Source organism: Terrapene carolina, unplaced genomic scaffold (assembly GCF_002925995.2).
Source record: "Terrapene carolina triunguis isolate 2854851 unplaced genomic scaffold, T_m_triunguis-2.0 Scaffold695, whole genome shotgun sequence".
NCBI classification, from domain to species: Eukaryota; Metazoa; Chordata; order Testudines; family Emydidae; genus Terrapene; species Terrapene triunguis.
Genome location: NW_020665046.1, coordinates 1,022,132 through 1,043,157, shown reverse-complemented (window position 1 = coordinate 1,043,157; position 21,026 = coordinate 1,022,132). Strand labels below are relative to the sequence as shown.

Here is a 21,026-nt window from a genome sequence, read left to right as displayed (position 1 = left end):
TCATTCAGCCTGGGGTCCCGGGATGCAGAGGGTTAGCTGTGTGGGTCTCTCTGCTTGCTGGCTGTGGGGCAGAGGAGTCCCCGTCCCCCAGGCATGTGGACAGGGAACTAGGGGCCTTTTGCTTTGCCCTAGGCAGCTGGGCCCGGAGCGGTGCTGGGACCAGAGAGAGCTGCCTGATCTCCTCGCTCTCTTGTAAGGATGTGGCCAGGACACTACTGAGAGTATCAATTCAGGACAAATTGCTTAGAGCAGGGCAGTCACAGCCCAAGGCTGGGGGTCCTTTGCACACCAAACCAGCCAAACAGAGAGGACTTCAGTTTTACCCCAATGGCTAACCAGAAGTCATACAAGCAATTCCCTCAGACACGCCAGTTTCCCAGTATCACCACCAGCATCACTCCTTATGGGGGTGAATGGTTATGAAAACCAATACCCCAGTAAAAGACAAAAAGGTTCTCCCGATCCCAAAGGGCCAAGTCCCAGACCCAGGTCAATAGACCAGTAAGATCTTACCCACAAATCACGCTGTTGCCAATCCTTTAGAATCTAAAATCTAAAGGTTTATTCATAAAAAGAAAGAAATATAGATGAGAGCTAAAACTGGTTAAATGGAACCAATTACATATAGTAATGGCAGCGTTCTTGGTTCAGGCTTGTAGCAGTGATGGAATAAATTTTAATTTGCTCTAGAGAAACATCTTCCTGAGCCTTATCTAATGCCAGATTCACTTCTGAGATACCAGACAGACACTCAGAAATGTTTTCCACATATGCACTGCTTCTTTGCACAGACAAACAGCCATCTTCCTCAGACAAACATTTGGAGAAACCCTCCATAGGCAAATCCTTGCCCCTAATAGACACAGGTTCAGGATTATTTCTTTCCTGTGACTGGTTTATGTCAACCTGACTGAACAAAGCTTTAATATCATCCCCAATCAAAAGATCCTTAAGCAATAACTTTCTTACACCAGCTATAACTTCATGTTTAACACCATTCCATTCAAAATGGATTCTGGCTAAAGGCACACTTACAGTAAACTCAGAGGATTACAGTATTCACACTCTTATTTGGTAAATAATCTTCCTCTTCGACAAGATCTGCTTTAACAAGAGCGATGTTAGAATCTGTAATTTGCCTTAAACAGCTTTTACCATTGACTTTTACATTCTCTACACAAGTTATGGCGTTCCCTTCACCCGAGCTCACAGTAAAAGCATTTACATAAAAGGTGCCAGCGTTGGGGTAAATTTGGTTACACACAGACAACTGTTTAGAGTCAAACAACATACCAACATTGTTACAAACTGGATAGATTCTATCCCCATCTTTGTTGTTGAGAGGGACTGGTTTTTCAGTATGATACAGTTCCTGTTGTTCCTTATTCTCATGAGCTGGAGCTCAAGTCTGTCCACTTTTGCCTTAGCTTCTAGTTCCTGCAATCAAATGTATGCCATTTTTTGTTCCTGTTCAAAACACAGGTGTTCTCTTTCAGTAACTTCTCCTTCCATATCATCTATTTTTCTTTTGTTCAAGTTCTAGCTGCTGGCTTCTCACTGCAAGCATTTTTGTTGAGTCTGCTTCCTTATCACTGGCAATTAACAGATTTTTCAGTTCCTGCTCTGGGTCCTTTAGTTTAAAATACAACCCTCTCTGTAAGCACAATTCTTCCAGACTTTTTCTGTCAGGATCTTGATCCTGGGTCACTCATTGTAACTGATTTTTAACCCTTAATCTCTCCAATATCAAATTTAAATTTTGACAAGCATGTGGTTCTGATCCAAAAACCCAATTAACTTGTGGTAATGTTTATCCAAGCCCGACTACGCCACTGTAACAATGTGGCCTCTGGCAGGACACTACTGAGAGTATCAATTCAGGACAAATTGCTTAGAGCAGGGCAGTCACAGCCCATGGCTGGGGGTCCTTTGCACACCAAACCAGCCAAACAGAGAGGACTTCGGTTTTACCCCACTGACTAACCAGAAGTCATACAAGCAAATCCCTCAGACACGCCAGTTTTCCAGTATCACCACCAGCACCGCTCCTTATGGAGGTGAATGATTATGAAAACCAATACCTCAGTAAAAAAAAAAAAAAAAAAAAAGGTTCTCCCGATCCCAAAGGACCAAGCCCCAGACCCAGGTCAATATACAAATCAGATCTTACCCACAAATCATGCTGTTGCCAATCCTTTAGAATCTAAAATCTAAAGGTTTATTCATAAAAAAAGAAATATAGATGAGAGCTAAAACTGGCTAAATGGAATCAATTACATACAGTAATGGCAACGTTCTTGGTTCAGGCTTGTAGCAGTGATGGAATAAACTGCAGGTTCAAATCAAGTCTCTGAAGTACATCCACAGCTTGGATGGGTCATTCAGTCCTTTGTTCAGAGCTTCAGTTTGTAGCAAAGTTCCTCTAGAGGTAAGAAGCAGGATTGAAGACAAAATGGAGGGGTTTCCAGGGCCTTTTATATTCTTTCTCTTGTGGGCGGAAACCCCTTTGTTCTCCTGTGCAACATCACAGCAACAAGATGGAGTTTATAGCCACATGATACATGCATACAGATAGCATAATCATAACCAGCAAATCATAACCTTCTCATAGACACCTTACTCTATAACCTTTGTACAATATTTGCTGCAAATATATAACAGTGGTTGCAACAATGATCTATACGGTTACAGTTCATGTCAATAACATCACACTTGCCTTAGGAGGTGGGGCCCAGGCTGGCGGGGGGGGGGCCACGCCACCCTCCCTCCCTGTCTTCAGTCTGAGCCCCAGAGAGTGATGGGGCTCTCCTCCAGCTGGGGGTATGTGCAGGTGGGGCTGCCACCACAGGGGGTGTGGGAGGGGAGAGTGCGCCCTCGTCCACCAACAGGGACCAGCTGCTCTCCCTGGGAGCCAGAGTCTCGCCTGGGAGAGCATCATGCCATCTGGGGCTCCCCAGGACTCTGGAGCAGGCAAAGCCCCACCCTGCCCAGCCCCTGGTCCTGGAGCTCTGTGGGGGGGGGGAGGGGGCAGAGCAGCTCTAGAATACTGGGGGGTCACTCCGGAGCAGGCATGGCAGACAGGTGGAGGAGAAGCAGTCACATGGTGGGAGGGGATTGACCCTGAAATCCCTCCAGCCCAGACAAATGCCAATGTGGCTCCACCGCAGCCTGACCCAGGCAGGGTGAGCACCCCCACCACCATTGCCAGGGGGCAGGGAGGGCACCTGGCACCCGGCACCAAGGGCCCTTGGTGCCCATATGCTGTTTCTGCCATTGCTGTGCCAGTGGGCAGCTGGGCGACGTGCCCGTAGCTACCGGGGGGGGGTCTGAAGAGTGGGCACCCAGACTGGAGCAGGGAGAGGGGCTTTCTGGGGCGATGCCCAAGCTACGCCTTCCAGCGAGGGGTGATGTGCAGGACATGTCTCCGGAAGCTCCCTGTGAGGTGCTGGACATGGTGGGGGAGCTGCTGTGGCACAGCCTGCTGAAGTCTGTGAGATGGTCTGTGAGATGGTGGGGTTGGAGTGCCAGCGCCCTGGGTAATAGACTGCAGGGAACGCTGGCAGGGCGAGCGCCAGCATCGCCCTCAGAGATCTGGTGTCTGGGGGGGCTGGCTGACCGGTGATGCCAGCGCAAATGGGGGCAATTACCATTCCTCCTTCCTGGCAGCATCTGATAACTGCTGGGGAGAGGTGGTGCCCCCAGGATGATGCTGCACATTGCTCAGGGCATGAGGCTGAGATGGGGAAGTTGGCCTCTCACCACAGCTTCAGGAGTAGGCAGGCCAGGGCAGCCGGCCAGGGCACAGCCTGGCACCCCTCAGGCCCGTGGAGTCCGTTACTCTGTGATTCTTAGTTATGGGGACTCTGGCACACACCCAGCTCCTTCCCCCAAGTCCTGCAGGGGGCGATGTCATGGCAGCACTGATGCCAGCATCCTGGGAAATACGGCTGGCTGGTTTTGGCCTGGCGCGTAAATGTTTTCAAAGAAATCTTGCCGCCGAGGAAAAAAGTGGTGCCTGCACTTTTAACACCAGCTGCTATATCGGCCATAACACCAGTCTTAGTCTGCTGCATGCCACCCTGGCAACTAAGGGGCATCGGCACAGCTGTGGATGTGGGTAGGACCTGGGGCTGGATTAGCAGTGAGGGGCAGGGTTAGGGTTAGGGTTAGGGTTAGGAATCAGGGGCATTAGCAGAGCCATGGAGGGGACCCAAGGCTGGAGGAGCGGTGGGCTGCAGGGCAGCATGGGGAGCGTTCTTTCAGTAACTTCTGGTCCCTGTGGGGATGGCCCGGGCGCCGAGCTTTAACTGGGCCCCACTGGGATGGTCCGGGTGCCGGGTTGTGACACAGCCCTGCTGGGACTGTCTGGGTATTGGGCTGGGACTGGGCCCCGTTGGGACGGTCCGGGCGCTGGGCTGGGACTGGGCCTCACTGGGATGGTCGCTGGGAGCTGGTCACTGAGCAGGCTGGAGTGCTGAGGCCCTTTGAAGAGCTTTATCTGCCTCTCCCTTTCCTTTCCCGCATCCCTCAGGCGCACTCAGCGCCCCCGGCTGCAGCCGGCTGCTGTGTCCGGCAGCTCAATCTCCATATAAGGAGCTTGCTCGAAGCTTTTCGGCTTCAGTGCATTTTTGTCCATTTCCAACTCGGGCAAAGGCTGTCAGCCCGGCCCTCAGCTCCTGAACCCCCCGGGCTGCCCCCGGCTCCCTCAGGGAAAGCCCCCTATGGGGAGGGCTAGCGTCTGGCCATGTCCCTGCACCTGTGGGTGGTCACTCGGCTGGCCTGGGCCTGAGGGAAAAACTGGGGTGCTGCACCCTGCTGGGAAACATGTCCCGGAGCCGCTCCGTACGGGGGAGGCGTCCCACAGACCGATTGAGAAGCCCAGGGTTCTGCTGGCATTGCCCGTGGCGACCTGCTGGCTGGCGCTGTCAGTGTGTGCGGGGCTGGGGCCCCTCTGTGAGTGCCGGCAGCGGCGTGGCTGATCCGTAGGTCTGACTCGGAGCAGTTCCCCTCACCAGGCCCCTTTGCCTTTCAGGGCAGCGATCCCACTCTTGGACCCTGACACCGGGCTCTTGGTGGTGGCTGGAAAGGTGAGTGCTGGGAGAGCAGGGGGACCATGCTGCAGCTGTTGTCACTGGGGGGCCGGGGCTGTCCTTGGGGGCCCTGGGGCTCTCACCCCAAAGCATTTGGGCCAGGAGTATGGTTTCCCCCTAGTTCCCGTGGTGGGGTTCAGCTGAGCAGGGACCCCTTGTTCTAGACCCCTCTGCTCTCCCTTAGATGAGGTTGGGTACACTGCTAGTCCACTCCATTGGGGGGCATCACTGCCCTGTCCCCTTAGGGGGTGTCCCCAGGCGAGGGGTCTCGCTCCATCCCTGGGGTGGAGGCGGCAGAATTTCACTGTCTCTGAAGCCCCCAAGGTGGCCGGTGTGTCCAGGCGAGAGTTGGCTGCAGCGGTGCCGAGCCCAGGCGGGGGCAGCCCGTTGTGCCTGCCCAGGGCCTGTGCGGCCATTCTGGCCCTGCCATCTTGTCTCTGTTTCAGGGTGAAAATCTCCTCTACTGCTTTGAAGTGTGCCCCTCGCTGCCAGCCCTGACACAGGGTGAGTATCCATCTGGTGGCCGCCCCGCACTTCCCAAGCCCCATGGACCTGTGGTGTCCGGCCCCAGGCGCTGTTCTCAGGCTGTGGGAAGGGCTGACATGGCAGATGGGAAGCTGCCCACTTCTTTGGGGGGAGGCCTGGGTATTGGGGTCCCCCTGACTGCCCCTCCCCCCCCAAGGGACCCTCTGATATTAGCCAGTGGGCTCAGTCCGCCTGAGCAGTGCTCCAATAACCAGCTGGTGAGTGCCCACGGGACATCCCAGGATGCTGTGAGCTGTGTATAGTCTAAGGGCTGAGCCTGGTGACAGGGAATGGGTGAGAACCCAGGCCAGCTGGCAGCCCAACCCATGCCAGGGCAGTCCCTGACACAGGGCACAGTGCTATGCCACACCCCCACGGTATGCCTGGACGATGCATTCAGTCGGTCACCGTGAGCGCCACAGGCAGGGGGCTGCTCAGTGGGACTCCCTGTGTGGCTTGCGCTGGGAATGGCCAGGCGACACAGCCGAGCCCTTGTCCATGGGGCCAGCTTGGGGTGGGAGGAGGCCTGCTAACGGAGCGGCTGTGCAGCCTGCAGGGCACACAGTGTCACGCTGGGGGAGCAGGGGACCCCGACCCCTGGAGGGGCTGCCCTGGATACAGGGTCCTAGGAGAATTGGACCCGGGGCGGGGGGACAGCCAGCAGGTCCCCGGTTGTCAGGGGCCACGTATGGCAGCGCAGTGAATCGCGCCAGCCAGCGGCAAGGGGATCACCTAGCCGCAGTATGAGGGGCCCCAGGGGGTTGGCCTGGGACGGGGAAAACTCTGGGACCACTCAAGAGTTCTCGCCCTGGCCGCCTGTGTGCTAAACTGGCCCTGAGGCACCCTGATTGCCCCCACACCTGCTGCCTGGTTTCGTCGGGTCAGCATGTCCGGGGCTTCCCGTGGTGCATGTGGCGTGGGCTGGTGCAGTGATGCTGGCTCCTCCTTGTGCCACTGGCCGAGCCACACGAAAAGCAGCTATGAATGCAGGAGCGCCGCCAGCTTTTCTGCCGCCCTAGGCAGCGGAAGGTCCCGCCCCAAAATGCCGCCCCCCACAGAGGCAGCGGAAGGTCCCACCGCCGAAATACTGCCACGGTCGCTGCCCCCCAAATTGTAGTGCCCTAGGCGACCACCTAGGTCGCCTAATGGGTTGCGCCGGCCCTGTATGAATGCCTGAAAGGCCAGCGTGGGGTGGTGGCTGGCAGGGGTAGTGCCCACTGGGCCGGGTAGATTGGCCTATGTGCTGAGCGCTGCCCTGCCTGAGGCTTTGGCAATTGAAACAAGGCCTTGCAACCTGGTGTGGAGAGAGCTTCTGCCCGTGCCCCGGGATGGCTGATCGGGGAGCTTGGTCTGTAACTGCGCTGGGCACGGATGTCAAGTGAGCAACAAGCCTGCAAGGCCATGCTGGGTTTGAGAGCATGACCAGCCGCAGTGCCCAAGGGCCATATTCAGCGGGGCTGGAGCGGGTACGTAATGGGAAGGCCTGTGCCTGACTGGGGTCTGGCAGGGCTGGGGTCCATGTCCTCATCCCAGATGGCTCTGACGCCAGTAAATACCCGCTGATAGTCCCGCAGGCTGCCCGGCCTCTCCAGCCCCCTCCAGGCGATGGGCAGTGCAGCCCCGATCACACCGTGTCTCCATTTCCCGCTAGTGACCCAGTGTCTGACAGAGGGCAAGGCCAAGGGCGCCGCCCTGGTGCCAAAGCGGGCACTGGACGTCATGTCCTGCGAGGTGCTCAGAGTCCTGCAGCTGACGGACAGCTTCATTGTTCCCATCAGCTACACGGTGCCCCGCAAGGTGAGCCGGCGCGGGGGGAGCCAGGACGGCCCTGGGCACGGATATTTGGCAGCCCCGTGCCACCGGGCTGGCCTGAGTCCGAAGGATGATGTTAACCATTCTGAGCCTGGTTCTGAGCCGTGCTCTGTCCCTTCGCTCCCAGAAGCACATGGCTCAGCAGGTCCCCCACGAACCTCAGGGGGAGGTGTGGCCAGCTGCCCTGGCTACTGAAGAGCAGGATTGAGTCTTACCCTGCACACCCTTTCCCCAGTGAGGTTTATGCTCACAGCGATGGTCCTGCCAGGGGGCAGGATCATGCCAGCCCTTCCCTGGCATATGGTCGTTCAGCGCTACTTACAGACTGTGTCTCTTCCAGTCCTTGCAGGAGTTCCACGAAGATCTGTTCCCGGACTCCACTGGGCCCGTCCCTGCGGTGTCAGCGCAGGGCTGGTGGGCAGGGGACAACAAGCAGGTACCCACCCAGCTGCTGACTTGGCCGTCGGAGACCTGGGGTGCCTAAGGAGAGGGCATTCTACAGCTTCTCTCCATTGCTACCCCCATTGGTGCTGGGGTGCCCTTCCCCTCCAATGGTGCCAAGGGTGCGAGCCCCCCATTGGTGCTGGTGATATAAGCCCCCCCATTGGTGCTGGTTGCGTGAGGCCCTCCCATTGGTGCCAGTGGTATAAATCCCCCGGTTGGTGCCGGTGGTGCGAGGCCTCCCCTGTTGGTGCCAAGGGTGTGAGCCCCCCCGTTGGTGCCACTGGTAAAAGCCCCCCCATTGGTGCCAAGGGCGTTAGCCCCCCCGTTGGTGCCAGTGGTGTGAGGCCCCCCCATTGGTACCAGTGTACAAGGAGCCCCCCGTTGGTGCTTGGGGTGAGGCCCCCCCATTGGTGGCATTGGTGTGAGCCCCCCCACCCCCGTTGGTGGCGAGGGTGTGAGGCTACTGTGCTACCCAGTGCTACCGTGGCATTCGCTGATGAGGCTGGTCACCGCCAGGGCAGGTCTCCGTGACGTGGCGTTTTGGAGCCAGCGCCTTGTCCATTCCCACCATCGCTGAGCTGGGGGTGGCAGCTCTGGGAACCCCCCCATGTAGAGCAGGCTGGGGGTCCTGCCCCGCCGGAGTGACCATTCTGGAGAGCGCCGCCCTCTGCAGGCTTCAGAGAGCCCCCTGGGGGTGATGGGGGGTTGGGGTGGCAGCCACGGTGCTGGGCAGTGACCCTCTGCTGCTGCCCGTCAGGTGGAGAAGATGAGCCTGAACCCCGCCCGCAGGCCGCGGGAGACCTTCACCTCCTGCCTGTGTCCCCCTGCCCAGCATGAGGAGCCTGCGCCACCCGCTGCCCAGCAGCCCGCCGCCCGCTCTGGGGATGTGGACAGGAGCGTGAGTGCCGGGCCTGGCTGGAGCTGCCAGCCCACAGGGCAGGGGCTGCCTCGGGGTCCCACACACTGACACATCGTTGGGGGGCTGCCAAGCTCCCAGCGTGCACTGGGGCGTGGGGCACACCTGGCCTGGGGCGCGTGGGGCAGTCACCCCAGAACCTGGGTGGGGGTGTGCAGGGTGGCACAGGAGTGAGGGCGGGGCCAGGACTGTGACAAACGGCCACGGAAAGGGTTGGGGGGGGGGGCATTAGTGTTGTGTGAGGTGAAAGGCTTGTGGAGGGCGGGGGCAGGCCTGGATCCCACACCCCTGCCAGTGTCTGAGCGCTATAACCCCACACGCTGCCCCTTTGATCCCGACCAGCAGCCCCCCAGCTCTGCCAGCCCTGCCCCCCACCTCTGCCAATGCCTTCCAATCCCGACCTGCCCCCCAGCTCTGCCGGCCCTGCCCCCCAACCCTGCCAACACCCTCCAATCCCGACCTGCCCCCAGCTCTCCAGCCCTGCCCCCCAGCTCTGTCAACACACTCCAATCCCGACCTGCCCCGCACCTCTGCCAGCCCTGCCCTCCACTTCTGCCAATGCCTTCCAATCCAAACCTGCCCCTCAGCTCTGCCAGTCCTTCCGCCCCCAACTCTGCCAGTCCTGCCCCCCACATCTGCCAACACCCTCCAATCCCAACCTGCCCCCATCTCTGCCAGCCCTGCCCCCTATCTCTGCCAATGCCTTCCAATCCTGACCTGCCCCTGACTCTGCCAGCACTGTCCCCGGTTCTGCCAGCCCTGCCCCCAGCTCTGCCAACACTCTCCAATCCAATCAGCAGCCCCTGGCAATTCTACCCCAGCATCAGATTCTCCCAGCTAACCCCCATCCCCTGATGACTCCCAGGAGCTGCAGCTCCCATCCCCCATGGGTTGGCACCTGACCACTGTCTGGTTCCCTGCCTGGCTGCGCTGGGTGGAAGGCAGGGGCTTTGGCCGGGCTGTTTAATCCCCTGACTCCCTGTGGGGTCTATTCTTCCCCCAGGAGGGCAGCGGCCTCTCGTCTCCCCCCAGCTCCCTGAGCTCTCCCTCCAGCTCAGCCCCATCTCTCTCCACCACCAGCCCCAGTCCCAGTCAGAAGTCCCTGCAGAGCATTCTGGGTAAGTGCGAGTGGCCACTCGAGGGGCGGGGGGGCGGGCGTTTGGCTAGGTGGGTGCAGCCTGGAGCCGGGTGCAAGGCAGCTGCCATGCCCAGAGCACTCTGCTGTCTCCTGGAAGATGGACAGAGAGAGGAGCGGCAGCTGGCACCCGGCTCTTCCTCGGCCCAGGTGGGCAGCCAGAGCTGGGGATGGTCCGTGAGGCCTTGCCCTGGTTGGGGGCAAATCCCTCACTCCTGCCCTCGTCCCTCCCAGGGCCCAGCTCCAAGTTCCGTCACACCCTGGGTATGGTGCTGCCCCGCGGCACCCACATCACCAACCTCAAGGGGCTGAACCTCACCACACCGGGAGAGAGCGACGGCGTCTGCGCCAACCGGCTGCGCGTCGCCGTCCCGCTGCTGTCAGCAGGCGGGCAGATCGCCGTGCTGGAGGTAGGTGCGCTGCAGGGCTGGGCGCTGCTGGGACATGCCACGGCATGGGCGCAGCATGGGCCCTGGGAGGGCAAGCTTCCCTGCCAGCATGCCTCCACCCCGCCCCCCCCAGGGCTGAAAGAGCCCTGGCCCGCTCTGCTGTGGCTGGTGCCCGCTGCCCAAGGGGAGTGGCTGGAGGTGCTGCTGAGACTCCATTCCCTGGCTGGCCCAGCCCCCGGCGCCGCGGTATCACACAGGGGACCCAGTGGGGCTGGACTCCCGGGTGTGGGGCCTGGCTCCCCCCAGCCGACCCCACTCTGACAGCTCAGTGTGCTGCAGGCACATGTCCCCGAGGAAATCACACATGTGGGGTGAGAACTCTGGTGTCAAAACCCTCAGCCCCGCCAGCCTGCACTGAAGGGCCGCTCCCCTAGGTGGTAGCAATAGCGGGTCTGTAATCCCCTCTGTGAGCCAGCTCATCACGCATGGCCAGGGGAGGGTGGTGCTGAGACGGGGGGGAGGGGAAGCAAGGCACCATCCTCTCCGCCGGGGCACGCCTGGGGATGGGGTGAAGGTAACCAAGCTGCCGCGCTGCGTTGACTGCGGGACTCTGCTGCAGCTCTCCAAGCCTGGCCGGCTCCCCGACACGTCCGTGCCCACCATCGAGAATGGGACGCCGGTCGCAGACTTCTGCTGGGACCCCTTTGACCTGCAGCGCCTCGCAGTCGGTGCGTGAACTCTCTGTCCTCCCCTAACGCCCAGCTCCCCACTGCAGGGGGTGGGGCTGTGCTGCTGGCCTGGGAGAACTCTCCTCATTCCAGGCCCATGTCCAGGACGGTCCGATGCTCTCCCCCTCCCAGGACACACTGTTAAGATCAGCAGTCCCTCTTCGCTGCCCTTCTCTGGTGCCTTCCTCCACAGATCTCCAACACGCTTTGTAGACCTTCAGTAAGCCCCCAAGCCCTTCCCCCGCCTCACCCACAAAGGGAATCTGTGTAATCCCATTTTACAGATGGGGAAACTGAGGCACGGTTTCTATTCCCTCACCCAAGGTGAGCCAGGTGGCAGAGCCAGGAGTAGAATCTCTTGATTCTCAGCCCTGGGATCTGGTCCCCCTCCTCTTACTGCTGGATCTCCTCTCATAGGCTAGTGAGTTCCTGATCTTTTGGGTAATCACTGCATGAGCAGTGTGGTCTAGTGGTTGTATCAGGACCCGTTGGGCGGGTTGGGTTCTAGCTCCAGCTTTGCCGTTGACTTGCTGGGTAGCCATGGGCCAGTCACTGCTGTAGGACAGGGCTCCGTGCCTCAGTTTCCCCACCTGTGGAACGAGGCTGATGCCACTGACTCCAGCAGAACCGACAAGGGCAGAATGTGCTCGTTTCCCAAGTATTGTTGCCATTGCCTTGGGGCTCCTCGGCCGGATCCCTTCCCCCGTGGATTTCAGCGGGTGATTAAAACAGGCCAAGCAATCTCTGGGAAATGGGAGTGGGAGGTTTTTAGGAGTGGTTGAAAATGAAGTTTTAGCAGTTTTTAAAACGTGTTCGGGGCGGCCACTCGGGCACATTTCAGGTTGTCCTGCTGCCTAGGCCCCTTGTCCTTCCCAGAGAACTGCTCGCATCCCTGATCTTCGCCTGCCCAAGGCCCCAGCATCCCAAGGGGCAGAAGCTGTTAGTGCCTGCCTGCTCCTGGGGCATCCCAGGCACTGGTGCCCAGCACCCATTAGCACCCGGCTCATTCTTTGTCTCTGTTCGGACACCTCGGGCGTTCAGCGGGCGACGATGCCAAGATCCGCCTGTGGCGAATCCCCCCCGGAGGGCTGCAGGAGACGCTGCTGGAGCCTGAGGCCGTGCTCAGAGGTAAGGGCTGTGGGGGCGTCTGCGCTGCTGGCAGCCAGGGAGAGGCTCCGAGTGCCCGGCCTGCTGGCTGGGTTTACTTGGCCTGCCCCGCAGTCATGCTGCGCTGGAGCGAAGCTTTCCCTTAAGCCCATGAGCCCGTCTCTAAGCTGGGACCTGCAGAGCAAACCACCTGGAGGGGACAGGAGTGTGGCACTGCTGGAGAAACAGGGCCCCACCATATGCCAACTGGCTGGCTCCCTCGGCACCAGGTGGGGTGCAGACGGGGCGCTGGCGCTATCACCGCTCTGTCCCTCTAACCAAGCCTGGTTTCAATAGACCGGGCTCGCCGGCTCCTTGCTCTGGGCTTCACACGCCGTGCGCTTGGGGGCTCTGAACAGAGTGCCAGGGCACATCAGCTCCTGTCGCGCCCTGGCTCCCTTGTCCGCACCAGGCCACGGAGATCTCCCCTCTCTTTTCCCCAAGGTCACACGGAGAAGATCTACTCCCTCAAATTCCACCCCCTGGCTGCAGACATACTGGCTTCCTCCTCCTACGACATGAGCGTGCGGATCTGGGACCTGCAGGCGGGCAGGGAGGAGCTGTGCCTGAGGGGGCACCGAGACCAGGTAGGAGGCGAGCGAGGCCAGGGCAAAGCCATGCGCCCGCCCCAGGGAGCTGGGCAGAGCAGTGCCCGGCGTGGGGATCTGTGTGAGGAAGGCCAGGGGAGGCTGGTGCATGCCCTGATGTGCCAAGGGGCAAGAAAAAGGAGTCACCATGGGCAGGCAAGGCCTGCAGCTCCCCCACACTGCAACAGCTCCACGCAGGAGGGGAGGGTGCAGTCAGTGACATGGAGCATGGCTGTCGCTGCTGGAGAAATACACAGGGCTTTTTAAAATGCATAAATATCTGCAGCCGGCCATAGCCAGGGAGATGAGAATCCCCCACAGCCCGCTGTAGGCTGCACCTTCAGAACGCTAAACACTCCCAAGAGATGGTCAGTCCCAGAATGCTCCCTTGAGACACCAAGCCAGGCAAGCTTGGCCAAAAACACAGGGACAGCTTGTGTCTGGCAGCTGGGTCGTCAGTCCTCCATGCGCCAGGGGTCAGCCCAAAGACACACGCAGGGGGGTAGCTCCCTCCAGCCAGATCCTTCCAGATGAGCTCGGCACCGGCCCACTCCCAGACCAGCCTGACTCTCCGGGCTGCAGCGCCTGCCCAGGGCAGCACCAGGCAGAGCTCTGGCTGCAGGGGCATAAGCTCCAGTCACTGTCCCAGGGTCAATGCGGATGAAGGCAGGGTGTGAGCGGAAAGCCCAGGAGCCGTACTACGAAGCAGTGCTGTTCGTGTCTACGCCCCATGCCCCCACACTCTGACTCCCGGCGTAGCACGTTCAGAACAGAGGCACTGCATCCTAACTGGCCTTTGCCAGCTTGCAGCCATGCCAGCCAATGTCTCAGCTGAACCACTGAGCCTCATGGCGGCGGTGCTAGGAGGGCCCTGCCCACGGCCGATCCCCGCGCTCCCCAGCAGGGCTTGGGACAGATGGGACCGCGTTGGCAGGGGGTGGGAATCAGCACCTACAGTGTGTGTCTGTTTGCCTGTGGGCATGCGGGGGACTGGGACCTGAGCTAAGGGAGCCCCTGTCTCTGGGGGGCCTGTCTGTGGGGCTGACGGCCGGATCCCACCCTGCGTGCCCTCAGGATTCCCATCCCCAGCTGGTGTGGTTCAGGAGTGCAGGCCAGCCTGGCGTGCCCAGAGCCACGTCCCCGTGCCGGTGCCAGGCTGTGTGGGACACACTGGGCGTGGGCTACAAGTGCCAATCGGAAATCTGAGCGTCTCCGTGGGGGGAGACTGGCATAGCTGAACTGATTTAAACTGGCACGGGTTCAGCGTGGGAGTGAGGCCTGGCAGAGGCAGCCGCAGTGGACTTGTGGCTGTCCCAGTGTGGGGCTGGGCCCCCTTCTCCAGCACACATAGACTGATTCAGCCAGCAGGCCCCCTGCTGATTCTCCCCTTGCCTGCAGAGGTCCCTCCACTGCCATGGTCCATGCTGCCCCACTCTGCTTTAACCCTTCCAGTGTGAGCCGCCAGCCTCTCCCAAGTCAGCTCCTCAAGGTCACAGCTTGGATTGGGGGGCCCCACCCTGCCCGCCCCGTCGCTGCCAGCCCTTCCCTGCTTACCATGCTCGGTGAGCACCATGCGGCCGGTGCCCAGGGCCGGGACATGCGTGATGCAGGCAGCGGGTGTCTTTCAGATCTTCAGCCTGGCTTGGAGTCCGGATGGCCGGAAGCTGGCCACGGTCAGCAAGGATGGCAGATTGCGGATCTATGCGCCCCGCCAGTCCCCGGAGCCCGAGCAGGTGAGGGGTCAGTCGCTTCCTCCTGGGGGGTGGAGGGGAGGGCATGATGGAGGCAGGCATGGGGCTGTGGGGCGACCAGGAGGGAGCTGTGGGGCACAGGGGTCCCTGTGGGGGTGCTTGGCTGGCAGCAGGGGGAGGGGGCAGCATGGGAGCAGTGTGCTCTGCTGTGCCCAGCCAGTCACGTGCTCCCGCTCCTGCCTCCCTGTCCCGCCCCGAATCTGCCCTGCGCAGCCTTTTCCCCTTTGCCACCAGCCGGGGTGGAGGCAGCTGTATGGGGAGCATGGGGGGCGTATGCTGGGAGTCACGGTTCTCTCCCCACCACAGGAAGGCCCCGGCCCCGAGGGCGGGCGAGGTGCGCGGCTGGTCTGGGTCTGTGGTGGCCGCTACCTGCTGGTGTCTGGCTTCGACAGGTAAGGGCTGGTGCTGCGTCCCCAGGCCGTCAGTCACCTGCGCAGGTCACCACCCTGCGATAACTTCCATTGCCATGGTCCTGGCAGTGCAGCCACCTCTGGGGGAAAGACGGCAGCTGACCCCACATGCAGGCTGTGGCTCCGAATTGCACTGATCGCTGGTCCCAGCAGGGCTGTGCCCTCAGCCAGGCTGTGCCGCCTGCTCCGCAAGGCAAAGCTCCGGAGCAAGGGATGCCAGCTTTGTGCCAGTGCCTGGAACGGCGTGGCACCCACGCCCTCCCCAGAGGGACCACCCGGGGGGTCAGTCACCTCCTGGCTGGGTTGTATGGCTAGCCATACTGCAGCGTCACAGCTTGGATAACTGCTCTGCTGGGGACTGGGGCCGGGGGTTGCTGGTGGGCAAAGCAGGGCTTCACTTCCTGTCCTAAACCGCTGCTGCACGCTGGCCCTGCTGCCCCACAGGGCTGCATTCCCAAGGGGGCCACGCACTCCCTGGGACACTGCGGCCGCTTTGTGGAGGAAGCCCCAGGGGGTCCCTGGGGACCAGGCAGGAGCCTGCAGCTGCGCCAGGCGGGGTGGAGAGCAGCTCTGCTAGCGCAGCAGGAGGCCTCGTGAGAGGTGGCTCCAGCGAGGGGCCCAGGAGGCAGGGCCAGCTGCCATTCTGCAGATCTCCCTGCTGGGAGCCAGGCCTGGGCCCTGAAGCCAGCTCCATCTGCCCTGCTCTGCACCTGGCCTTTATCTAGACACCAGGTCAACACCCTGGCACTTCATCCATCTCCCTGCTGCCCGGCCTGTGAATTCCTGTGTCCCAGCTCCCCTGCTCGGCCCAGTGCACATCCTGACTGGGAGGCAGCCACAGCCTGAGCCGAGCCGGCCTCTGCACCATTTGGCCTCCTGCATGGCAGTGCCCCAGGAATGGGATCGCCAAGGGAGCAGCATCTTCCCACAGGAGGGTGAGGGCAGCTGTGTGGTGAGCAGGTGTCGGGCCCCACTGATCCGCGCCGTGTTCTCCACGCAGCCGCAGCGAGCGCCAGCTGTATCTGTCTGACGCAGCGTCCCTGGCAGCCGGGCCCCTGGCAGTGGTGAGCATCGACACGGCTCCCTCCACCCTCATCCCCTTCTACGACCCAGACACCAGCGTGGTCTTCCTCACGGGCAAGGTGAGTGTCTGGGGGAGGGGCGGCTCAGCCAGTTCGCACAGACAGGGTGTCTGCCAGCTCCTCACCAGCCCTGCCGGGGGCTGGGCATAGGAGCCAACCTAGAAGTGAGTTGCAGAGCGAGGTCCCGGTGGAGCCAGGAGCACGACTGGGGCATTCCCAGGGCTCGGACCGACAGGCCCCATCCTTGTCTCTCCATTGTCGCTGCAGGTGGCATGTCCCGGCCGAGCTGCCAGGCCTCAGACTGTGCCAGGAATACCAGCGGGGCTGCCCCAGGCCAACAGGCAGTTGAAGAGCCTGTGGCATTAGAGAAAGGGCTGAGCAGCATCTGTACTCTGCCTGTTGCACAGGCCCCTGGCACATGTGTGTGAGCCTGGGAGAGGCAGTGCCCGTCAGCCCAGCGGGGAGTGCCCCTGCGCCCAGCCACTGGGGCATCAGTGACCATGCTCTGTTTGGGGAGGGGGTCTCCAGAGGGCTGGGCCCAGGATGATGGAGCGGAGTCTCCCTGTGCGGGGGAGCAGCTCTCTGCCTGGCCCCCCCGTTGGGAGGCTGTTGGCCCGGACAGCCCCACTGGCTCCGTCCCATGGCGGCCAGGCTTCAGGCCATGCTCTCCGTGCAGCCAGCCCTGGAGGGCTGGGGGCTGCTCCTCTGGGTCCCGCCACGGAGCCTCCCCACGGCCCATTGCCTCCCTCCCCGTGATGCCATGAGGCTGCTGCATCCCAGCTCACTCACCACACACCGCACCTCCACGACAGCGCCAGGGGGACACGGCAGCTGCCCCCGACATCGGCACCCGGCCTGGCCGTACCCCGTACGTCGCCAGCTCTCCCCTCACACGACTTTCCTTGCCCTTGGCGTTTAGGGCGACACGAGAGTCTTTGTCTACGAGCTGGTCCCCGAGGCGCCCTTCTTCCTGGAGTGCAACAGCTTCGCCTCCAGCGACCCTCACAAGGTACCAGGGCTGGCGGGGAGAGGGCCCTGGGCAGAAAGGGAGCAGGGTCACCTCTGCGGTGCCAGGCCAGCTGCCTGCTCACAAAGGCAGGGGCTCCAGCCACCCCCAGTCGGGCTCTGCCTGTGCAGCGTGTGCCCTGGCCTCCCCCAGTCGAGCCAGGCCTGGGGGCGGTCTGGCAGCGCCTGCCTTTGCTGCTGCCCTCCCTGGCTGGTGGCAGGTTTCTGCGAGGCTGGGTGGATGGGGCAGCTGCCCGGATGGCTGTGTTGGGACAGCCGGATCTCCCAACAGCTGACGAGCGCAGAGACCCCAACGCCTCCACTCCCCGGCTCAGTCCCGGTCTGTGCATGGGGGGCGATTTCTGCATCCACCGCCCGAGCAAGGAGACCTGAGGTGCTCCATGCCAGCTGTCCTGGCTCGAACAGCCCCAGGCCATGGGTGGTTCTGTCACACCAGGGGCACAGTCCTGGTCCAGGCCACATCGCTGCATCGGAGCATGGCGGAGCGGGCAAAGCCGGGACCTAGCGACGGCAGAGCCCGCTGCGTCCCATGGGTCCCTGTGCAGGGCTGTCCCCGATCACGCCTTCCCCAGGTCTTGACCAGCTCAGGGCTCAGTATCCCAGGGACGGGCTGTGTAACCCCTTCCCCAGACAGATCCACCTCCTCCTTTTCCCTGCCAGTCCTTCTGCAGCCGGGACCTTGCCACTCCGCTCCCTTGTATAGCAGGTGCAAAGCTGCCCTCTAGTGGCCGTCCAGGGGAGTCACTATCTCCAGGGTGCAGGGGCGTTATAGCGTAGCAATTCCCCGCCACGGCCGCTAGAGGGCCTCGTGGTGCCGTGGGGCATGTGCAGGGACACGGGGTGTAAACCCGTGCTACGTGTGCAGGAGGAATCCACTCCAGAGGTAGGTGGAGCTTCCCATTCGTGTGTGCAGGCGAAGCCTCCTTGGCAGTGCCCCCAGCCTCCCCCCCCAAAGTCCAGGCTGGCAGCTGCCCCCCAGGCTGCTGGAGTTTGCAGCGGTCCCTCTGCAGCTGGCCGGGGGTGGGCAGGAGCACCACATCCCTCCCTGGGCATGGGTGTCCAGGGCGGGCACCAGGTTAGAGGTGCGCCCGGGGGCTTGGCTCTCCACAGTGTGGGGTGTGGTACAGGGAGGGAGAGAAGGGGATATCCTATCTCCTAGAACTGGAAGGGACCTTGAAAGGTCATCGAGTCCAGCCCCCTGCCTTCACTAGCAGGACCAAGTACTGATTTTTGCCCCAGATCCCTAAGTGGCCCCCTCAAGGATTGAACTCACAACCCTGGGTTTAGCAGGCCAATGCTCAAACCCCTGAACTGCCCTTCCTCGTGCTGAGCCCCAGGGCCTGGCATGGTGAATGTTGCCCACATAGGCAGCCGACAGACCGTTCCCATGGGAGTAGGGCCTTTCTCATGGGCTTTGGGCACCTAGTCTTCACAGCCCAGCCCAGACTGCACCAGGAGCCCTGTGGCACAGGGTGCTATAGAGACTGCTGGGGAGGGGCAGAAGCGGGAGGAGAGGGTGGGGCCAGGGGGCAGCACCATCCTTTGTGTGCCACCCCATGGCAATTTTTGCAGGGGTCGGGATGCCAGACTGGGCTGTTCTGCCTCCATTCAACCCCACTGCAGTGCCAAATGACTGTCAGGTTTCTTCATTTGTATGCTGTTGTCCTGTGCTGTTAATTAGCTGCCAGGTTCCACACCAGAAGTGGCTGCATCTTATTGGTGGTTCAGGCCTTCCCTCTCTGGCTTTGCCTTGTAACTCTGCAGAGGGCCATGGGACCTGCACAAATCCTGTGCCCTGAGTAGGCAGTGCCAGGGAGCTGGTAGCACTGCCTGAACACGGCCTCCTGTGGGCCCATCACTCCGCTGCCATCCCTGCCCCCCGCTGAGCAGGAGAGCAGGACTTGGCGGTATCCCCAGTGCCCCGGAAGTGAGGTTCATGGGGGCCAGGCCCCCAGGGGGTGGAGCTGCCAGGCCAGGGGGGACTCTGACATCTCCCTCTCTGCTTTCCCAGGGCTTCGTGTTCCTGCCCAAGACAGAGTGCGATGTGCGGGAGGTGGAGTTTGCCAGGGCTCTGCGCTTGAGGCAGAGCTCCATCGAGCCAGTTGCCTTCAGGGTCCCCCGAGTCAAGGTGGGTGGCATTGGACTCCCTGGGCTGCACGAGGAGTGAGCCCTGGCGTGCTGCCTCCCCCTTCCCTACGGGGCTGGGCAGGCTGAGCTGCTTTGCCCAGCACAGCCCCTAACCCCGGCCTTCCTCCCCCCGTGCAGAAGGACTATTTCCAGGACGACATCTACCCAGCCACCGCAGTATGCTGGGAGCCGGCCCTCCGTGCCGCGGCCTGGCGCGCAGGAACCAATGGGCAGCACCGCACCATCAGCCTGCAGCCCCAGGACATGACGCCAGGTGGGGGAGGGCAGGGCCATGGGGGGGGGAGGGGCCCAGAGCGCCAGGTACAGCGCAGGTGGGGGCTGGCCCCCGGGTGGTGCAGAGTGGGTCCCATGCACCTTCCTCTTCCCCACATGCACCAGCGTCGTGGGGTGGAGTGAGGGCGCTCAGGAGAGGAGGCATCCCTGGCTATGTGGCACTGGGAGAAGGACCCATAGCTCCAGCTGAGGCTGATCAGACTGGCAAACGCTTGCTGGGCTCAGGGCGGACGGGGAGGGGTCCGGGGGTCCTTGCCAGGCTCTGGGCGGGCAGGCTGCGCCCCAGGCTGGCGTCTCTCTCGGGGACTGGAGGAGGCCATGCGGAGCTGTTCTCTGGTAGCCCTTTGTGAAGGCCGGTGAGCTCAGGGCTGGGCGGTGCCGGGTGGGGCAGGGGGTGAGGAGATGGGTGCTAATGCTGCTATCTCCTCTGGACCTGTCTGTGCCAGTGAGCGCGGCCCCGCAGGATGTGCCGACCCGGAAGTACGTCCCAGCCTCGGTCTACCTGGAGGAGAAGTCTGATGAGCAGAAGAAGGAGGAGGTGGGCTGCCCCAGGGACCCGTGTGCCTTGACTTGCCTCGGCTTGCCCGCCCCAGCCAGCACTGCCCAGCCAGGCCACCCTGCCCCCACAGCTGCAGGCTGGACCTGGCCCAGTGCTGGGGACCACTGACCCTGCTGGGTCCCCCCATTGTCCATGCCAGGCACTGACCCCGCCCGCCAGCCCTCTGGAGTCCCCTCCCCACCTGGCGCTGACCCTGCCCATCAGCCCCCTGGAGCCCCCTCCCCACCTGGCGCTGACCCTGCCCGCCAGCCCCCTGGAGTCCCCTCCCCGCCTGGCACTGACCCTGCCCGCCAGCCCCCTGGAGCCCCCTCCCCACCTGGCACTGACCCCGCCCACCAGCCCCATGGAGCCTCCTGCCAGGCACTGACCCACCAGCGCTCCTGGGGGAGGGGGGAGTATCTGGCACATCAGTGCCCACTGGACAGTTAGTCTCCATTCCGTGCCCGGCGCAGGGGAGCGGGGCTGCAGAGCCCGTATTCCCCCACCCGGCCACCAGTAGCAGACACCGTGGGGGCAGCGAGCGCTGGGAAGGCCCCCTGGGTCCCATCGTGGGACGGCACCGACGCTCTGCCCTTCTCTCTGCAGCTGCTGAGCGCGATGGTGGCCAAGTTGGGTAACCGGGACGACCCCCTGCCGCAGGAATCCTTCGAAGGGGTGGATGAAGCGGAATGGGTAGGGCTGGGGGGCCTGCTGCAGGGGTGACGGGGGGATGTTGTGACGTGCTCCCCCGGGGGTGGGGGGCAGGAGCCAGTCACTCGGTTCGCTGGTCGTGAGGGGAGGAGAGCTGGGGCCCGGTGCTGCCTGGACCCCCACCTCCTGCTCCCCACCCCCACGGGGGAAGCTGGGTGGCGGGCGCTACGGATGGTTCCCTGAGGAGAAACCCTTATGGCCCTCCGTACCCAGAAGGATTTGTGGGGCTCTGGAGGGGGCAGAGAGCAATCACACCTCTGTGCCAGGAGCCCTGCCCAGGATGTGGGGGGATCCGGAGAGGGCAGTGTGCCCGGC

The 21,026-nt window shown here is 62.0% G+C and overlaps 1 protein-coding gene across 1 annotated transcript in view; it reads left to right on the top strand.

The window, feature by feature from the left end:
• Positions 1-21,026, top strand: part of LOC112117196 (mitochondrial import inner membrane translocase subunit TIM16) — a 176,483-nt gene that overhangs the window by 146,038 nt on the left and 9,419 nt on the right. Inside the window, exons 10-27 of the mRNA XM_029913503.1 lie at positions 5,033-5,087; positions 5,537-5,594; positions 7,267-7,412; positions 7,768-7,863; positions 8,629-8,769; positions 9,791-9,905; positions 10,157-10,332; positions 10,931-11,039; positions 12,081-12,167; positions 12,630-12,772; positions 14,401-14,505; positions 14,830-14,915; positions 15,934-16,075; positions 16,935-17,024; positions 19,053-19,169; positions 19,307-19,442; positions 19,909-20,000; positions 20,607-20,693. Of these exons, the coding sequence (XP_029769363.1) occupies positions 5,033-5,087; positions 5,537-5,594; positions 7,267-7,412; positions 7,768-7,863; positions 8,629-8,769; positions 9,791-9,905; positions 10,157-10,332; positions 10,931-11,039; positions 12,081-12,167; positions 12,630-12,772; positions 14,401-14,505; positions 14,830-14,915; positions 15,934-16,075; positions 16,935-17,024; positions 19,053-19,169; positions 19,307-19,442; positions 19,909-20,000; positions 20,607-20,693 (1,981 nt within the window). The remainder of the gene's footprint in view (positions 1-5,032; positions 5,088-5,536; positions 5,595-7,266; positions 7,413-7,767; positions 7,864-8,628; positions 8,770-9,790; positions 9,906-10,156; positions 10,333-10,930; positions 11,040-12,080; positions 12,168-12,629; positions 12,773-14,400; positions 14,506-14,829; positions 14,916-15,933; positions 16,076-16,934; positions 17,025-19,052; positions 19,170-19,306; positions 19,443-19,908; positions 20,001-20,606; positions 20,694-21,026) is intronic.